Source organism: Diadema antillarum, unplaced genomic scaffold, assembly GCF_040938485.1.
Source record: "Diadema antillarum isolate AM-2024a unplaced genomic scaffold, OU_Dant_1.0 seq00000609_RagTag, whole genome shotgun sequence".
Lineage (NCBI taxonomy): Eukaryota > Metazoa > Echinodermata > Echinoidea > Diadematoida > Diadematidae > Diadema > Diadema antillarum.
Window position 1 is genome coordinate 249,054 of NW_027271534.1, and position 19,704 is coordinate 268,757.

At 38.6% G+C, this 19,704-nt stretch overlaps 1 protein-coding gene across 1 annotated transcript; it reads right to left on the reverse strand.

The window, feature by feature from the left end:
* Positions 1–329: 329 nt before the first annotated feature.
* Positions 330–19,392, reverse strand: LOC139735927 (peroxisomal bifunctional enzyme-like). The gene is made up of 18 exons (XM_071646681.1): positions 19,133–19,392; positions 15,798–15,834; positions 15,057–15,171; positions 14,132–14,270; positions 13,092–13,248; positions 11,645–11,774; positions 10,805–10,916; positions 10,178–10,265; positions 8,880–9,035; positions 7,889–8,152; positions 6,856–7,008; positions 5,814–5,882; positions 5,409–5,511; positions 4,846–4,986; positions 3,963–4,087; positions 3,324–3,421; positions 2,530–2,642; positions 330–1,492 (listed from the first exon to the last, which is right to left on the reverse strand). Exons 1-18 carry the CDS (start codon positions 19,294–19,296, stop codon positions 1,416–1,418), a joined length of 2,241 nt encoding a protein of 746 aa, XP_071502782.1. The 5' UTR covers positions 19,297–19,392; the 3' UTR covers positions 330–1,415.
* Positions 19,393–19,704: the final 312 nt, after the last annotated feature.

Below are 19,704 nucleotides of genomic sequence, written 5' to 3' on the forward strand. Positions count from 1 at the left end.
TTTTCCATCCCTTGAAACAGTATAAAATATTCCAATGAAATCATCACAGCTTCACCATAACATGCAGGAGACAAAAAATTGTCCATCTATCTTTCTCATTGTTCTAATATATTCATTTTCTGGATGAATCAAAATTGCACATAAATAAGGCAGCATTTAACATTCATAACGAATAGCTTTTCTCAAAATCATGCTCACACATTACATTTGTTATGCGTAATTTAGTTGAATGATAATACTCTGCTACCTACACAATCATGCACACCAATCTGGAGATTTGTTTGTTTTTCCATGCCATTGAATAGTGATGCTGCACTGAACTTTCTTTTGAAAGCATACATATACAGAAAAATTTTAATCTTAAACAGCAAACATATTGTCATAATACAGAATTAATGGGTACCACTAAAACTTGTCATAAAATATAGGGTTACTTACTTCCTTTAACTTTAACCGTTGAGAACGGTTTGATTTTGCTACAAGACGCATTTCTCATAGACACCTGCCCGAGTATACTCGGGACTTGTCCTCAACGGGTTAAAGAAGCAGCTTATACGAAGACTTTCTATTGTTTATTACTTCAGCATAGAATTTGATTTTCTATATTCATCTTGAATTTGACAGGGATTATGGATATTTTAGCAAAGAGGAGAATGTGACATGCTATAAGCAGTCAACAAAAGTGCAACAGCAAATAAAATCACAAGCAGGCTGGTGAAAGCTGACACAAGCATCCAAGACTGAAAATGATTAAAGGATAAGATGGATTACACATCATCACTATTCTAATAGTACTGTGATCATTTCAATGCTTGCTTCATGAATATTTGGTCCCTACAACCTTTCTATCCCTTAATGTCTGAGAATAATTTGTTGCCATCATTTTCAACGATAGCAGACGGTAATAAAACTTTAAATTTTTGCAGCATTCATTTTCAGACACCAAGGGAACATTTCATGGGCTGTCAATCCAGTTGCAGGGCTGCCAATATCCCCACATCAAATATTAGTGAGGTTCCAAAGAGTACTCTGAGTGGGAAGACATAGTGATTACTGAATCAGGGAAGATTATAATTTCTCGTCAAGATGTAAAGACCACATACGATGCACTCTTGTTAAAACGAACACAGTTATAACAAAACTCTTGTTACAACAAAGTAAAAGTCCAAGTCCCCAAATTATTGTCTATATCTCTTTGTATATCCTATTGTTCTGTTTCAACAACATTTTGATGTAATGAAAGAACACTGCCAGACCCCAATGACTTTGTTATAGATACAGTGTAAATAGAAGTGGCATGTAACATTTGGGTCTTTTAGTCTCTTTCTCAGTGACCTTCTTGCAGAAACAGGGAGGTCTGGCAGATCTGCAGTTGGAATAATGTCTGCTGGCTTTGTCTGGGATTTAGGAGACCATTATAGTCTACTTTGCTGGATGGCCTCCATGGCATGGCTCTCCAGAAGCTGGCTCGGTTTCCAGTGAGGACTGTTAGCTGATGGAGGGAAGATAAAAAAATAGAGAAAAAAAAAATCATAATGTTGCTGGCATGACAAAACATTTTTTCCCAAATTTTGGTGAAAATCACTTTTTGGGATTAATTGTGAGATAATCAGTGAAGTGATGTCCTGTCAAAATCCTGACTGTTTTACTCAAAATGTGAAGCAACTGCAGCATGTCAAAGGCAAAGCGATCCCATTTGTTTTAGTACTTTGGCTGCCATGTTTTCTTTTTTTGCTCTCACAAGCTGTTTCGAAATTTTTTAGAAATGAGGGTTTGTCACCCAAACAGTGCTGAGCACTGGTCATCACTGGAGTGTTATTATCTGCACACTCTCCACATTCAAAGACACTTTGAAAGGTAACACTAATTTCTAAGACAATGCAGGGCTCAATAATTAATCATGATATACCAAGAGTGGTCAACATAACCCAGTGCCCCAAAGGAAGTGTAACAAAATAATGAAAATCAATGTCAAATTAAAACAAAAAACAAAAAAACCAAAGCCGATATGAAGAAGAAGATTGTTTGACCTGCAAATGCAGCTCATAATAGATTATCTGTAAGGCTCTACTTGATTCACACAATACATGATGTAGGAGCACTTCTCATATCATTTTCTCTAATAATTCATAGAGTCATGTCTTAGATATAGTCCTGAACAAACAAAAGAAAAACAGACCACAAAAAACCTGCATCCTGCAATAGCAAACAGCATCAGCAACTCGAGGACAGATTTTTTTTTTTTTTTTTTTTGCACAAGTCAATAATTAACATGTTCCATATCTTTTTTTTTCAAGATAAGTGATATTGTACTAAAAATTCTTAGTAATTGCGGCAATTACAGTATGCATACCTTATTCTTTTTCAACCTTCCTATAAAGACGATAACTCGAGTTCAAACAAATTGCACATGATAGTTCTACACAAACTTGAAACCAGCTGACAATGGCCCTTATTTAAAAAGAATCTGCACGTCCCCTAAAACTGATCTCCCAGCCCCCGGGAGTGAGATGAGAAAAGACGACTTACGATGCTGCATATGATAGAAGCAGACACGTTCGTACACCTTGGGTAAGCCGACAATGTTCTTGGCGTAGTACATAGGTCCCCCAGTGTGGCGGGGCCAGCCGTATCCATACAGCCTGGGAAAGAGGGTCGCAGGATCGAAAGTAATTTCATCTCTTATGAATTCCTGGGACTGTTTACTCAAAAAACTTCAAAGAAATACATATTTTTTATATTTTTTATTCAAATCATTCTATGGAACTTTCACTCAGATCAATATTTAACCCCATGAAACATGGTGTATGCCCAAATGAATAGTAGTGTTGGCATATTGCCATTGTACAAGCCTTGCAAATACTTCTGTTCTTCAAATTACAAGAAATAGGAATCATTCCAAATAACATGTGCAGGCCTATCTTCAGCAGGAACATCACTCTCAGATAGAGGCTTTGACACGCAAATGTCAATGATTGAAGTTATTTGTACCAAATTATAGGGCCTACATATAGTCACTCTACGGTCTACTCCCATATCCGGATATTCTTATGTCTTTCACATATGCATTCTTGTTTCTTTCACATACATGTACTATCATGTGAGTGTTCTGTCATTCTTTAAGTCAAATATATAATCAAGGACACATGACAAGTCTACAACACATAACAAAACTGGGAGATTTTTCACTGCCAAAGCAATACAAAGGTTTCAAAACTGCCTCACTATTATCACCATTATGAATATGATTAAATATGACTGTGAATACGTTGAATATGATTCTTCTTCTTCCTCTTCCTCGCTCTTCTCCACTATGAACTTACCACACCATATCAACGTCCTGATCAGATGAGGCAATCTGTTCTTCTAGGCACTTGAAACCCTCGTTGATCAGACCATACAGGCACCGCTCCAAGATTTCCTACCACAAATAAAACAAACTCTATAACTGAATGAGGCAAGAGCTGTTCAAATTCCCATCACATTCATATACTGTATTCATCCAAACAACAACCTCTCTTGGAATAGAGCTTTCACTCGATCCTATAGTATCAAATCACTGCAGCTCAGACGAATAATGTCCCTAATACACACAAGCTCAGGGCATTCACAAATGAATAATAGAGGCATATTATCTGCACCAAACGACCACTGGTGTAAATGAATTCAGAAAAGTATTCTCTTAAAGGTGCACTACCATCTCACCAGTCTGAATTCAGATCTATTTATTCTACATCTCAGAACAACGCTACAGTGTACATGCCCATATGTTATCCCTTTAAAATACAATCTAAAATTTATTAATTGATAATGACTTGTGGCTGAAGTTGTTTATGTTGTCACCATTATCATCAATGTTCTCATGATCATCAATTTCATCCTCCTCCTCAGCAGAAAAATATGATGGGATCTTACCTTTCTATTAAACACTTAAAAGTCTCCAATACCGAGATGCCTCTCACCTGAGCTGGAATATGTCTCCTTGTCACTCCGGCTTTCTCTGAGAAATCAAGAATCATCTGCGTGACCTCAGGATCGACCTCTGGCTTTCGACCTCCTGGTTTGCCATAGTTGTAATAGCCCTTGCCTGCAAATGTTTTGGGGTTGACTGGTTGTTAGGCTTTAAACTTGCGTGAACAAACCACCTCTTTTGTGATATGGTTGTTTGCCACAACTGCACATGAAAATGTGCAATGCCACATCATGCTCATAGGCTCTCACAAAGTAAGATCAAATAACAGAATTGCTCATAAAATTAGAAAGTTACGGAATATTCTCATGCTGTATGTTAATCGGTAGAGGTGCGATGTCATCACATCCTAAGTCTTCCACGGAACTGTACACAAGTCTTCACTAAATTCCTGTTTTTGACTTAAATTTGATATAAATAGGATACATTCGGTAATCTCTTGAACCAAATTAGTGTAGTCTTGTGGCTACCTATCGTAGCAATGACTTTTCCGGGGAGAGAGACTACAGAGGGCGCTAAAAGGGTTTAACTCAGGTTAGGTGCCACATTCACACACATGATGCACCTCAACTCCAATTTAATGATCTCCATATTTCTCCTTCTTGTGTCATCCCCCTTTGTGTATTGTGTACCATAATTTACCAAACATGCAATAATGCAACATATGAACCCGTTGAGACCACGCTGATTTTGCTACAACACGCATTTACCATAGACACTTGCCCAGGTGTACTCGAGACTGGTATTCAACGGGTTAACACTGGGACTTGCATCCAAGCTGTTTGATTGCGATGCGGACATGTCACTGACTAGGCCACTTTGCTCCCCTAGGTCTCCCTACCATCATGGATTGCCCTTTCTCTCCGAAAACCAACCTGTCTTCTGGCCCAGACGACCCTTTTCCACCAGCCAGTCGGCGAGGGGGCTGTAGCGCTCCCCCTGTCTGATCCGGTTTGTCTGCCCCTCTCTCTGAATCAGGCCAAACTCCTTCCGACTCTTGTAGCCCACATCAAGACCTACAAACAGTGGAGGGAGGGGGAGGTTGAGGGCGAGGAGGGGTGCGTCAATTCAGGTGTATCAAATGATCAAGTCAGCCAAAAATGTAAGATGAAAATAACATTCACAAAGGCTTTGCCTTCATCATCCTTGAAAAGTTCTATGGATATTTTCACTGATAATACCAATTTCATATTTCTTGCCACAACACATACGTAGTCATTCAGCATTCCCATATTATAATAAAGCCATTTTGCTTGTCACAGTATTACTTGACCCATCTCATATCAAGTCTCATTTTATGTAATATGCAATAAAGCAAGACTCTCATAAAGCCATTCTTTGTCTGGTGACTTCCATAAGATATTTAAACTTGTATTTACACACATCAGAAGCAAGTGTTTTTGTTGGTTGGTTGATTGGTTGGTTTGGACTTATTTACCTGCCAAATCTCCCATGCGGAAGAGACCCATGGCAAGACCAAAGTCCTCCAGGACCCGGTCTACCTCACTTGGTAGAGCACCCTCCTCAATCAGGAACACTGCCTGTAAGAAAGACATAATGAGGGCACTTGGTAATGTGAGGTATAAAAGGTACGAGACATACAAAACAAAACAAAACCAAACACACACACTTTATGACAAGCAGATTTCCACTCAGAAATCTTGAAATATCTGTTTAGAAAAGCTATGTGCATGCCCAAACAAGCAGCAGAAAAAAAAAATACATACTGCACCAAAATTTGATGTCTTTTGTTTCATTGAAGCTCAGAGAATAATCAGCATGCCAATACTGCTCAGTACTTGATTCCCAGCAAAAGTTGATATGACACCCATTAATTTCGTACCTCCCTGGAATATGGGGCCAGCATTCGGTTGCCAAGAAACGCAGGGCAGTTCCCAACGAGAACGGCCACCTAATTACAGAGGTAGAATGAAAACAATCAAATCCAATTCAAACTTCTTTTCACACTTTCACAAAACACAAATTAATAGCATATGCAAATGAGATGATAATATAGTGAAATCAACTGGCAATTACTATTCTTTTAAAACAAAGTTGCTTATGTGAGGTTCATACTCTTGGCAACATTTCCTACCAGAAATTGATAAAGACATTCATATTCCAACATTAAATTCATATGAGATTCTCCACAGCAGAATACATATAACGGGCATTTTTAATGAATCATCCATTCTTAAAATGCACATCAAATGAATTACTTTAGTTTTACCACGTGAAAGTTCATTATGAAATACTTCTCTGTTGCTCTTCAAAATAACAGGAAATAAAGTACAGTAGACAAATAATTCAACCAAACATCAAGTTGAAATTATTCTTGGAAATGTAAAAAACATGGGTCAAAATGGAGTATGCATGGTAAGAACTCACAATCAACACCTACAGCTGTATATGATAATGTTTCAACGTTGACACAACATTTGCTGCTGCGACAATTGCTCTGACAGTGATATTTTCTCCAAGGACTTTGGGATAGGGTTGTGATAGGCTTTTAGGTTTAGTTCGATGTGAGGATTACAATTTGGGTTAGGGTTATGTTTGTGGGTAGAAGTTCTATTTGGCATAGCGTGCAAATATTTCATGGGCACAATTGCCACAGGAGCAAATGTCATGGAACCTGTTTCAAGACATAAAACACAATTTGATTGTGTTGACAGTGTACTATCTGTGGATCCCAGCTGAAAAATATTTCAGAAAATTCTGTTCTCCATCCAAGTAATAAGAAAGACAAAAACACACATATAAAAAAATATAACTACTTCCTGCTAAATGCATAGGTACATAAAGGGTGGTTATAAGTATATGACATGAATTCTGTCCTGTCTTTAAGATAAACTGACAGATAATATGTAGTAAGAGAAACACACCTTCTTCATACGCTTGCCCAAATCCATAGCCGTTGCCATGGTTTCGGGGGAGGTTGCCTTGCCCCTCACATTCTCCAGCAGCCTCATGATGTGAGCGGGAGAAAAGAAGTGCATCCCGACCACCTTGTCTGGCCTGGAGGTAGCGGAGGCCATCTGAGGATTGATTGAATGAGAGAAAGAGGAAATGAGAAAGAGAGAAGATAGAAGAAAGTGAATGAAAGAAGGGATGGAGAGATTACAGCAAGACAGATAAGGAAGAAGGGGAAAAGAAAGAAAAAAAGAGAGAGGAAGAAATGAAAGGAGTGTGAGTAAATGTTAACCACAAACTACTAGCTTATTTGGAGACTAATGTCATGGCTACAACAGTCATAGAGTAATTCAAAAGTCTGAATGTAATACACTCTTGAAAAAAAAATCAATACGAAAGAAAAAGAAAAAACATCTGGGAAGTCTGGTTGGGAAAGTTTGACATTTGCTATTTGAAATGTTTAATCAGCTTGGTTCCTTTTGTTTGCATTAAACCAACAAAAACTTTGAAGTCAACTGGCCAATCACAAACTCCCAACATACTGACAGAACACTGAGTAGAAAACCAGTTCTGAGCAACTTGATGTCGGCCAAAAATCTGTGAATACAATGGTTGCTAAACATGCTCATACCTGTTTCTACCCGACTGCCCGAAGTCTTGTACAGAGAATATCTTGCTTGGAACCAGCACTAAGCTATAGCAAAGGACTGTGACATCAACAATTTGGTACTCTACTGTATACGCTGTTATTTTCGCATACAGATACTTTTGTGAACAGATATTTTTGTGAATGAAGAGGTCATAGACATTTTTGCGAGATGTTTTCGTGAACTGACGCCGACGCTAACGTAAATTATGCACTATTACCCTAGCGTAAGGAGACATTTTCGTGTGTGGTTAAATTCACGATCCAACTGTGATTCGCGAAATTCACAAAAATTAAACCCTTGCAAAAATAACAGCTCATACAGTATGTAGCCTTAACTTGAATGATCCTGTGGTTACCTGATCGATGTCCAGTGTCGATGTGTTACTGGCCAGGACGGCACTGGGCTTGCAAACTCTGTCCAGCTTGCCAAAAATCTCCTTCTTCAGGGCCATGTTCTCGAAGACAGCCTCGATCGCCACGTCAACGTCATTCAGGTCATCGTAGCTCAGCGTCGGACGCACCAGGGAGAAGATCTTCTCGGCTTTCTGCTGGCTCATGCGTCCCTGTTTGACCCCGTGAGCTAGAAAGCCTTTGACCATCTTGAGTCCCCTGTCCAAGAACTGGAGAGAAGGCAAAAGTTCTCACACATGTTGTCACTAACCACACTTCTTTTTCACACTTTTTGACTGTGATAACTAATTCTGTTAATCTTTGTCAACATTTCAATCATGGACTATAAGTACTGCTGGATGAAGATTTTTCCATGACCAGGCTGCAAATGCATTGTCAATAACAAATGCATGAATCAAATTCGTATTTCGCAGTGCGATATCATTTTCTACAATGTCATATGAATATCAAAAGGAAACAAAACACAACATGAGAGAGATATAAATATGAAGAGCCAATAAAATTAGAGAAATATATATGTTGAGAGGGCAAAAGAGAGAAAAAGACTTACATATATATATATATATATATATATATATATATATATATGTATATATATGTATATATATATATATATATATATATATATATATATATATATATATGTATATATATGTATATATATATATATATATATATATATATATATATATATAAAGAGAGGACAGGGAGAGAAATATAATCATTTAAAGAAATATATGACAAGGGCAAGAAGAGAGAAATACATAATGAAAAGAGAAAAGACAGAGAAAAAAATAGATATGAAGAGATGAAGAATAGAGAAACATGAAGCGAGGACAAAGCAAGAAACATATAGAGGTAAGGACAAGGAAACGGAAGAGAGAAAAAGCTAGCAAAGGAGACAAAAAAAGAAGGTAGAATTCTTTTCTTGGGCACCTCTTGGTTTTGTTCGGTGAGGTAAGTTGGGATCCCACTGGTGATGAGAGACATGGTGATGCCCACACCCATGGTGCCTGCACCAATCACGGCTGCAGATTTCACGTCTTGCCCCCTGGCTGTCTTGTAACTGGCTGAGCCATCTGGGACACTCCACTATTTGGGGGGGGGGGGGGGGTGGTGGAAAGGAACAAAGAAATTGAGGAAAATTAAGGATAGGTAAAAACAGGATTAGTAATAGTGAATATCTATTGCCCATATTTTTGCCAACCCTAGTTATTTGATTGTTATCTCAAGACATGTGTGGAATTGCAATATTTTATATGTTTGTCTCACTTCATGAATCAGATATGTGAACTTTTTTTTTGTTGCCTTTGTTCAGTGATGAAATTTACATGCAGTACAAGGTCCCCCACTATCCTGAATTGTCAGGAAAATACATGATTAAATTAGCATGAACCATTGATATCCTGGCAGCTCCTGCTCTTCCTAAATCACGTCAAAGAACCATCATACAACCAGTTCTGTTAAATTTCAGACGACTAAAATGTGAAAAAGTGGTAAAAGTATGTTTATGGTTGTACTCTTATCTCAGTCTGCACAATGACAGACCTTTGATAAACAATGTGTCCACATACACACACTTTTCCTCAATTTCCTGTACCTCCCTGAGAGACATCACCCCAAAATACCACTGACATGGTACATGAACAGATTGTGGTATCATGTACACTCTTTGTGCATGGTGACATTGGCACTCTAGATAACCATAAACAAGAAAGAAGTAAAAGGAAAAAGGAAAACATTTCCAATCAGTGGAGAAACAACTATTTAGTTCCATTTGAAAACAGCCAAAAGTAACAGTTTTTGAAAATACATTTTTTTAAAAGTGCAACACAAAAATAATCAATCGTGTGTGGCCACGCAAAAAATTTGAACTCTTGCTTTATGCATTGCGATGTGAAAAGTGATCCAGATAGATTTTCTTTTTTCAAACTTCTCACAATAATTTGTCCTGTGTCACTTGTGTGAATGACACACTATAAGCACAATTCAATCTTCTTTAATAGTGCCATAGTGCAAATTGCAAAGTCTGCATGTTCTGTTGCCCCTGGGTCATATTCCAGTCCATGTTTGTGCACGTGCAGTCTGGAAATGTTGCCCTGTGTGTACCTTGGCAGAAAAAAAAAGATAAATTTCTAATCATGAATGATGCAAAAGAAGATAACGCCCGAGTGGAAACGCAGCTATTGTATGGAAGCATGAAGGTCACATTGGTAATGTAACTTTGTACCAACCTTTGAGACAGCTCTCTCTGCAAAGAACGCATACTGAAGGGCCGGAGCTTGGGTGGACAACGACAGGAATTTGGCATACTCTCTCTCCCTATGTATGTGAAGAACAGAAAGTAAAAACCATACCAATACATACCCATCAATAACAACTAAGGAAATGTTTGAGAGCTAGAAAAAGTAAACTGTGCCATATCCTACCATACTATGCAAGATTGGCAACACGCAAGCGCTCTGTGGAGACAACACACCTCATAAACTATTTCAGGGGTTCACTCATTTTGTAGCAACAGGGTAGTGTACCTGGCTACATACTGGTACATTCTTCTCATGTTCAACACCTCGTAAGGTAAGGTATGCCCTTGAACCATTTTGTGTTTGAGCACTCCATGTGGCACGGTACGGAATCATACACTTTTGGAAAGTTTGAGCGCATATCTAGTGTAGGTACAGTACAGCACAGTATGCTTTTCCGAAATAAGAGAGCGCTCGAATGCACCTACTGACAGTCTATACAGCTGATGAAGAGTACTACGTTTTATTTCGGTGTGGTAATAACAGAATTCCTTCTGCTCTATACCCAACAACAACTCTCATCAGAGAGTCCTCGTTACTGCTTTTGACAGAACTCACATCTTGAGGCCCTCCTCAAAGGAGGGTGCCTTGGTGGCCGCCTCGATGGCCTTGATGCAGACGAGGGGGGAATACTGACCCCTGGCCCTGGCTGCAACCTTCTGGTAGGCAGCTGAAAAAGAAGAGGGAGGGGACAGAGGAAAAGAGCATGGTTTATCCAATAGGCCAAAAGTACTTTCACCTTAAAGAACCTACAGAATACAAAATATAGGTTCTATTGTTGACTAGTGTTAATTCATATTACCCTCGACATCACTTTGGCCATATGAATCTTGAAATACATGCCATTTTAAAAATATTTTTCCTACTTTTTTTTTTCAGATTGCTTGGATACATCCACAAAAAAAAACTTCTAAACCAAGATCCTGCTAGTAACATCATCTGTCATTTATTGCTCTAGTATTAATGATTACTCGAAAGGCTCTGGAAGGCACCTTCACCTACTCTGAGCATAACTTGTATGTTTCTGTGCTACCAATATGATAAAAAAAAACATTGCAGGGAAATGTGCAGTTCAAGTTCGTTCGTCTATGGGAAGGAGCATTCCAACATCTTTTATTGATCATATTAGGTATGGGTGGTTGACAGCCCCACGGAGTTAGTGAGAGCAAAATAGAAGTAGCCTGGTCAAGCATGTCTGGTTTATCCACTCAGTACATAAAGTGACAGTTTGGAGTTTTCAATTTCAGTTTCTGCCTCATGATCACTTTTACCTCTATGCAATTTTTGTTTAGTCATTTATTGGTATATGTAAACAAAGTCAGTATTATTTAGTAAGGCGCCCTACATTGAAAGTAATTTGAAACATATGATAATGAGGGTGAACTGAAAGAGACTAACCTTGGAAGACCATTGGGGTGGAGTCATCCACCTTCACAGGCATCTGGCTGACTCTCCGCCCATCTACCGGCTCATTGGCTATGCTCTGAGCAAAGGCCACGCCCTCTTCTACAAGGTCACCTTCAATGACCTACAGAGGTCAAACAGACATATATTTTTCAACAGAGTCACTGTGAATGAAATACTGAGTACACATCAAACATTTCATACTTATAACACTACTGACAACTATTCTATTTTTGTCCCTGTTGCATTCTACTGTATTTCTCTAGTCTAAAAATTACAAAGAAATAAATTTTGGAAAATTATGCTTGAAAAACATATCATTGCACTGTGACTTGTCAAAAAAAAAATAAGATTCAGCAAAATCTGACAAATAGATAGTCAGGATAGCCATACCATTTAGAATGTTACAGTTTTCTGACATGATATCTCACAGGTATTCTGATGACAGCCATCTTGGTCACATGACTGCTACAAAATCATCCATTTCAAACACTTCATTTGATTGAAATAAAAGACTAATGGATTACTTCCTTTTTCTTTATTTCCCCATTTAACTGGGAATAGTTCAAGAGGTGTAAAATCACCCAGTTCCTGATACACCTTGTACAAGCTTGGCCATGAATAAATACTTTTGCAATATCAATAAATGATGATGATTACACAGTCTTATAAATGGTCACAACAGCTGTGGCTATATCCCATATAATATGGAGTCCTGAATAAGTGATTTCTTCCACAAAGCTTGCCATCCCATATGAATCAATGAGGAGCTAGAATTGACTGGTGCCAGTATTATTGTGGCATCAAGGTAATATTGATCAGTTATCATATCACTTGAAATATAATAGGTGAGCAGTGAGTCTCATGGCATAAATTCTTCAGAGGAAAGGGTCTAAGCTCTTGATAAATCCTGCAGAGTCCAAAAGAAAACATTTCTTTCATGTAGACATGGCAGTTGAGAAACTATATGAAAACAATGAATGAAGACTTCTACACAAGTACTGCCACATGTACATAATTAATGAAGCTACGTACTGCATATGCTTTATGTTTCAAAAGGCTTTTTTTGTTTGTGAATTTCATGAGTCGGTGTTATTCCTTAATTTAACAACATGACACAATATTAACTCTGATCCCGACATGAAATCATTGGCTGAGAATGATATATTTAGCAAGTCTAAATTTTCATGAATCGGGACTTCCCGACGATTTCGAGAGTGGTTAACTTCGCGATTGTGGAGCACAGTTCTGAACATAGAGAGTGTATACTTGCATTTCACATTCACATCAGGACCAGAGTCAACATTTTCATGTCTTTAAATTTGCAAATAGCACCTGACTCACGAAATTAGTGAAAATAAAGACCTCACAAAATATTCAGTGTATACAGTACAGTATCTTATAATGACAGCAAATATGTGGCAAGTCCCACAACACTGACCTTGTCCACCAGTCCTTTGTCCAGGGCCTCTCCGCTGGACAGATGACGTCCAGAGGTGATCATCTCGATAGCATTCTGGATGGACATCACCCTGGGCAGCTTCTGGGTCCCTGTCGCTGCAGGCAGGATGCCCAGATGGACCTCTGGTAGGCCCATTCTGTCAGTCAGGGCACAAGCACACACCAACCAATAATACTGCACTCAGCCGCATGGTTTATCATGACAGATATATACTTCTACAGGTATTACCTTTGACACCCCTGCGAGAGTTACATTTCCCCCAACACATTATATCTTGTGTGCTGCAAATAATCATTTTCAGGGACTGTCATGTGTGTATCATTTCAACCATAGAAAAGGCAATACTAGTATATAATAATGTTGATGACAGACAGATTCTGCTATTACACACATTTCCCATAGACCTCTGCCCGAGTATACTCGGGACTCGACCTCAACAGGTTAACGGTCTACATGACTACACACTTCATTCTATCTCCATTTGTAGCAAGTCAAATTTTACAATAATATTGCTGCATTAGTCACATGATTGCATTGTGACCAATCACAGATCAGTATTCATGTAGACCATAATATAATGTTTTATATATACATGTATGTATATACATTTTTTCATATAACTATGGATCATAGTATGCCATTGGTACTCACTCTGGCCCAAATTCACGAAGGTGGTACAATTGAAACCATGGTTTAAACTATGGTCGATTTGTATGGAGTGCCAAGTGTCACATGGTCCATTTCGAAATCAGTCATTTCGTCAATAAAATGTCTGATTTTGTAAAGAAATAGGCCATGCGACACTTGGTGCTCCATAAAAAATTGTCCATGCATGGTTTAAACCATGGTTTCAATTGTACCACCTTCATGAATTTGGGCGTCTGTGTGCAGTGTGAATTTATTCTGACTGGCATTCAAGAACACAAGAATTACACTCACCCGGCACCCCCCCCCCCCCATTTTACAAGTATGATATACACACGTGTAAGTGGTCATTACGGCGTCGCCATAGTACTTACTTTCCTGCCTTGTCCAGCAGCCTGTAGTGGCAGCCGAGGGCTAGCTCCACCCCTCCACCAAGGCTGGTTCCGTGAAGGACTGCCACCACCGGTTTGCTGCACGCCTCTACAATTTTGGTGACGTCAATCAGATTTGGCTCTAAGGTGGCAAATGAAAACATTATCTTGCATTACAGCTTTATTGCATTGATGTAGTGTCTTTTGTGTTATGTTGTCTATTTTATTTTATTATTTTTTTTGGGGGGGGAGAAGACTAGGGAAAAAAAACACATTTTAACAGCACTATCATATTTTTCCACTTTCCTACACACTATCATCCTGTTATCAAAATCAATTTTCTGGACAATGTTCATGCAGCTATTATGCCATCTTGGCAACTCTTGAACAAGTTGAAAATTTGTGGGAAAGTTAATGTAAATGGAGAGGCAGCGTATTCCCCATATAGGCAGTACAGATAAAAAAAGGGAATACACTATAGAAACAGACAGAACTGTAACATTGTAATGCTTAGATGGGCTACTTCACCTCATGAAGAACTGTGTCATAATCAATGCAAATGTTGGCTGGTATGACCCATGTGTGTGCTTGGACTTTCCTCATTCATCTTTTTGGCCCTCTTCCAGCACAGAGAGCATGCCACCAATTTTGTATCATTAAAGAAGCAAGCACAGCAAGAGGTAACTAGAACTTTTAATAGACTGCTAACTCATTTTATGATCCTCCACACTTCTATGAAGCTTTCCATTGCTCATAGTGACCTTTTACTTGATCCACACTGCTCTGAACAATGAGCCTCCACTCCAGTCATAACGAGAGTAACAATGGGTCCTTTTGACTATACACGCACTGGTGATTGATGACTTGACAACATAAGTGAATTCCTCTAGAGAAGAATGCAAATATGAGATAACTACCGAGTGTTTACCTTTAAGGACCAGATCTGGGTTGCCGAATTCTGTGATGTCCGCGCCGGCGCAGAACGCTCGACCCCCCGCCCCGCACAAGACGATGCTCTTGATGGATGCATCGTTTTCAGCTTCCTGCAGTCGAGCGAAAGTCAGAAAATTGTGTCAGAGAATCTGATTATTCCTTGTTTTTCTACAGGAATATGCTCAAATTGGACATTGCATAATGGCAAGCATATATTTTTGTTAATTTGATTTGACTTATACAATTGCTTCCTTTTTATATCATTGCACACACATGTGCACATACTGTTGATAGCATATAAAATAAAAGTTGCTTACAACGAAATTTCGTCTCCATTGCGTTTACAATGTGTAACAAAAGTGTATAAGAGATCACTTATACAGTGAGTAATACACAAGGGTTACAGCTTAGGTGTACACTGTGCAAGTATATAAAGCATATGTCCTTGAACTTTAGCCAAGTTAGCTTGGAACTTGAGGCTTTAACCAAATTGACTAACAGAAAATTCTGATGCGAAGATGCTGAATACCTCCCTGACCACCAGCTAGTGAGTTACAAGTGCACACAATCCTTTCCGTAATTTGCAAATCTTCCCCATTCCCCGTTCTCCATTCACTTCAACAATATTGTTGGAATTTTCTGGACACATACTAGAGTCATATTCACATCTGAATACGAATTGATCTTGGCACAAAAAAAAGAGAAAAAAGAAAGAAGAATTTTGAAGAGTACTTACCCTGATAGACTGTACAATTGATGCCCTTAAGGAAAAACTGAAAAAAGAAAGATAGTAAAATCATATATTACTCATGATTTCTTCAAGTATCTCTGATTCTGTGAAAGTTATGTGACATGATCACAGGGGTTTTGTCTCCCATATTATACTTTTGAAACTAAATGTCTACCATAGCCTATAATCAATGAACATGTATATTGCAATGCATTTGAAGTCAAAGTCATCAGTGCACTATATAAATGAAGGGGTGAAATGTGCGATGTAAAAGTGGTGTAAATTCAAGTTGCAACATGCTAGTGCTAATGAAAAATGGAAGAACAAAATGATGACTTTACAATTCATTCTGAATGGACAGTGCATTATTGATTTTTTACAATATTATGCATTTGTGATAAAGTTCTGGTACATGTAATTCACTGCACAATTTTTAAAATGCAAGTATGCACTTTCTTTCAACAAGACATGGACTAAACAATGTGTTTCAAAAGTTTATTTCCGTAAAATTTTGAACTCCTATCAATATTAATACAAACTTGTAAATCTTTAACAGAAGGTAGACAATGGGCATAGTTTACACACACAAGACATTTTAAGAAAATGATAAAATATACAATTTCATATTTCTACTGTAAGTGACTATAGTATAGGTAACATTATGTGCAGGACTTTACAGGAGTAATGTGTTATGGTGCAGTTATACTACACTTGATTTGATTTAATTGATTTGAACTAATTTTCATTTTGTTTTCACAAAACACAAACATAACCAAATTACAATTATTACAATATAATGACTTTTAATATATTGTCTTGACATAAAAGATAGTCAAAACACATACTTCAGCAACAAAAAAAGGTAATACAAAATAGTAATAAGAACAAAAATGAGACGGGTGAATTAATTAAAAGCACAACAAGTATTATACTTAGGCCCACAAAAATTGGAAACAAACCAAAACATATTACAGACTGTACCTGTAACATGGTTTGAATTAAAAACTGACACTGTATATCAAAACATCTCTTCCACCTCCCTGATAACAAGCTCTGCTTATGAGAAGAGAAAGAGATGGGAAAGAAATCATGGGAGTAGACACTGGGACAATATAGGAGAAAGAAGATAGCATAAGAGCTAGAGAAGATTGAGCAGGAGGACTAAACATTAATACAACAGAATATCTTTGTACTACCAAAGTTACAGGTACATCTACTTAATCTCTACATACACTTGTATCTCTACAGCTTATCAGACTAGATCATTCCTTCAAAATTAGGTCCATTAATTGTGACAAATCTGAAGTGAAAAGAAGTCCACAGCTAGCAGCTAGCTCTGATTAGAAATCTATTCTGGATAATGAACAAATAATTACCTTTGATCTGATACAACTGAAGAGTACAGACAGATCAGGTTTATTAGTAATAACATATGCACTATATCAGAGCTACCAAGTCTCACGCATTCTGCGTGAGACTCAAGCATTAAGGGGCCGCCCATCTCAGATCTCACGCACGACACCCATTTTTCTCACGCATCGGGCGAAGTCTGCAACTTGGGCCTATAATAATGAGCATAGCTCAAAAGATTAAAGTGATAGTTGCAATTGAATTTAAGGTATATTTCCCTCTTGTCTTTCAAAATAAGTAAAAATAGTCACTTCAGTATGCACCTGATCGCACCATTAAGAGCTAAAAATTGAAAAAGCTCCTTACCATGGGAGGCCACAGGGGGGAAAAACCTCTCCCACACCCTCGCTCGCGTGCACATTCGCGCGCCGAGATGCCGAGTCATGAAAATCTCACTCATAATTTTTTTTTGAACTTGGCATCCCTGCTATATATTGATAGGCCTATTCTATACCTATGGTACACACAATACAAGATGATCGACATGAGTGGCATCTTGAAGGACTTTGAACATAGTACGTGTTGCATGTTGTCTGCTCGACCTTGAGAAAGAACATAATTCCATTGGCATTGCACTGCAAGTACTAACCCACAAACTTTATACCCCTCAACTTGTGTGATTTAGATTGCCAATCGGTTGATTAATTTCAATGCTGTGACATATGTGCAGAGATGCCAAGTTCAAAAAACTTTTATGAGTGAGATTTTTATGACTCGGCGTCTCGGCGCTCGCGCGCATGCGCATGCGAACGAGGAGGGTGTCCCCCTCCCGTGGTAGGGAGCTTTTTTAAATTATTAGCTCTTAAAGGACAAGTTCACCTTCATAAACATAAGGATTGAGAAAATGCAACAATATTAGTAGAACACATCAGTGAAAGTTTGAGGAAAATTGGACAATCGATGCAAAAGTTATGAATTTTTAAAATTTTTGTGTTGGAACTGCTGGATGAGGAGACTACTACAGCTTGTGAGTCATATGCATACAACAGTATAAAGAAAATATAAAAGAAAATTCAACATATTTTCACTTTTTTCGCATAATAAAAGAGCAATTGACTTGCCTCTTTCTAAAGGCAGGGGGAATAATATTACCCATAACATTTATCGGTAACGAGTCAGGGGAATGTGTACTTTTTTCAAAAGATGGAATTTTGTGAAATTCTCTTTATATTTTCCTCATATTGTTGTACGCATGTGACATCTAAGTTATTCATACACTGCAGTAGTCTTATCATCCAGCAGGTACTGCACAAAAACTTCAAAAATTCATAACTTTTGAACGGATTGTCTGATTTTCCTCAAACTTTCAATGATGTGTTCTACTAATATTGCTACATTCTCTCAATCCTTATGTTTATGAAGGTGAACTTGTCCTTTAATGATGCGATCTGGTGCATACTTAAGTGACTATTTATTACTAATTTTGAAAGGCAAAAGGGAAATATATACCTTCAATTGCAACTATAATCCTTTGAGCTATGCTCCTTATTTTTGGCCCAAATTGCAGACTTCACCAGATGCGTGAGAAAAATGGGTGCCATGCGTGAGATCGTGAGACAGACCCTAAATGCTTGAGTCTCATGCAGAATGCGTGAGACTTGGTAGCTCTGTATGTGGCTGGAATTAAACTACTTATTCAATGTTGAATATCTATAGACTCTCATCATGCGTTGTAATACATGCCGAGAGCTACGTACCCTACAACAGGGCAGGGGCTAACTGCGTGAACTATACGGCAGCGAAAAATTAAAGCGCCCAGTTAACTCCACTACCACCAGTATACCACTTGTTCGTACAGCTCGACACCCGCCTCTGCAAAGATCGGTCGGGTTCAGACAAAAAAAAAACAATGAAACGCACTCTTACGTTGATAACTCAATAATCTTATCACACTGAAAGTGACATTGGACACCGATATCGAGATACTATACCTCAGGACGTTTAGTGGTGGGTTGTTTAGAGTCACAACGGCGACTTCTCCACGTTTGGCGAAAGACGTCATGACTTTAGATGCCTGTTCCTGCATTCGAAGGCTGCTCGTGCTAATTTGTTTTGCCCCCACCGCTAATTTTACGAGAGACTTTGCGCGAAACATAGCGGGAAGGTTAAACGACGTACTATGACCTGACGACCCTCTACATAGGATTATGCACGCTCAGTTTAGCTGGCGGTCTTCATTCATGAAGGAGCTAAGAAGCTATCAATATGAGACGACCCTATAAACCTCTGCCAGCTAATGCACATACGAGCCTTTCGGGGCTTTATAGCGATGGGGCTGGCAGTTTGGTTCAGGGTCAAGTCTGAAGTCCATATTTTGCCTTTGCCTGGAGAACCATTTGGAGCGACGGCGATGGCAGCTTGTTGTTGGGAAGGGGGGGCGGGGGGGGGGGGGGGGGGGGGCATAAGGTGAGCTTCGCCTAGTAGTACACAGGTACAATCAAAGAGCGTACAACCAGCCAAGGAGACTCGCCTTGTACCTCCTTAGTACAACTCTACGCTGTTG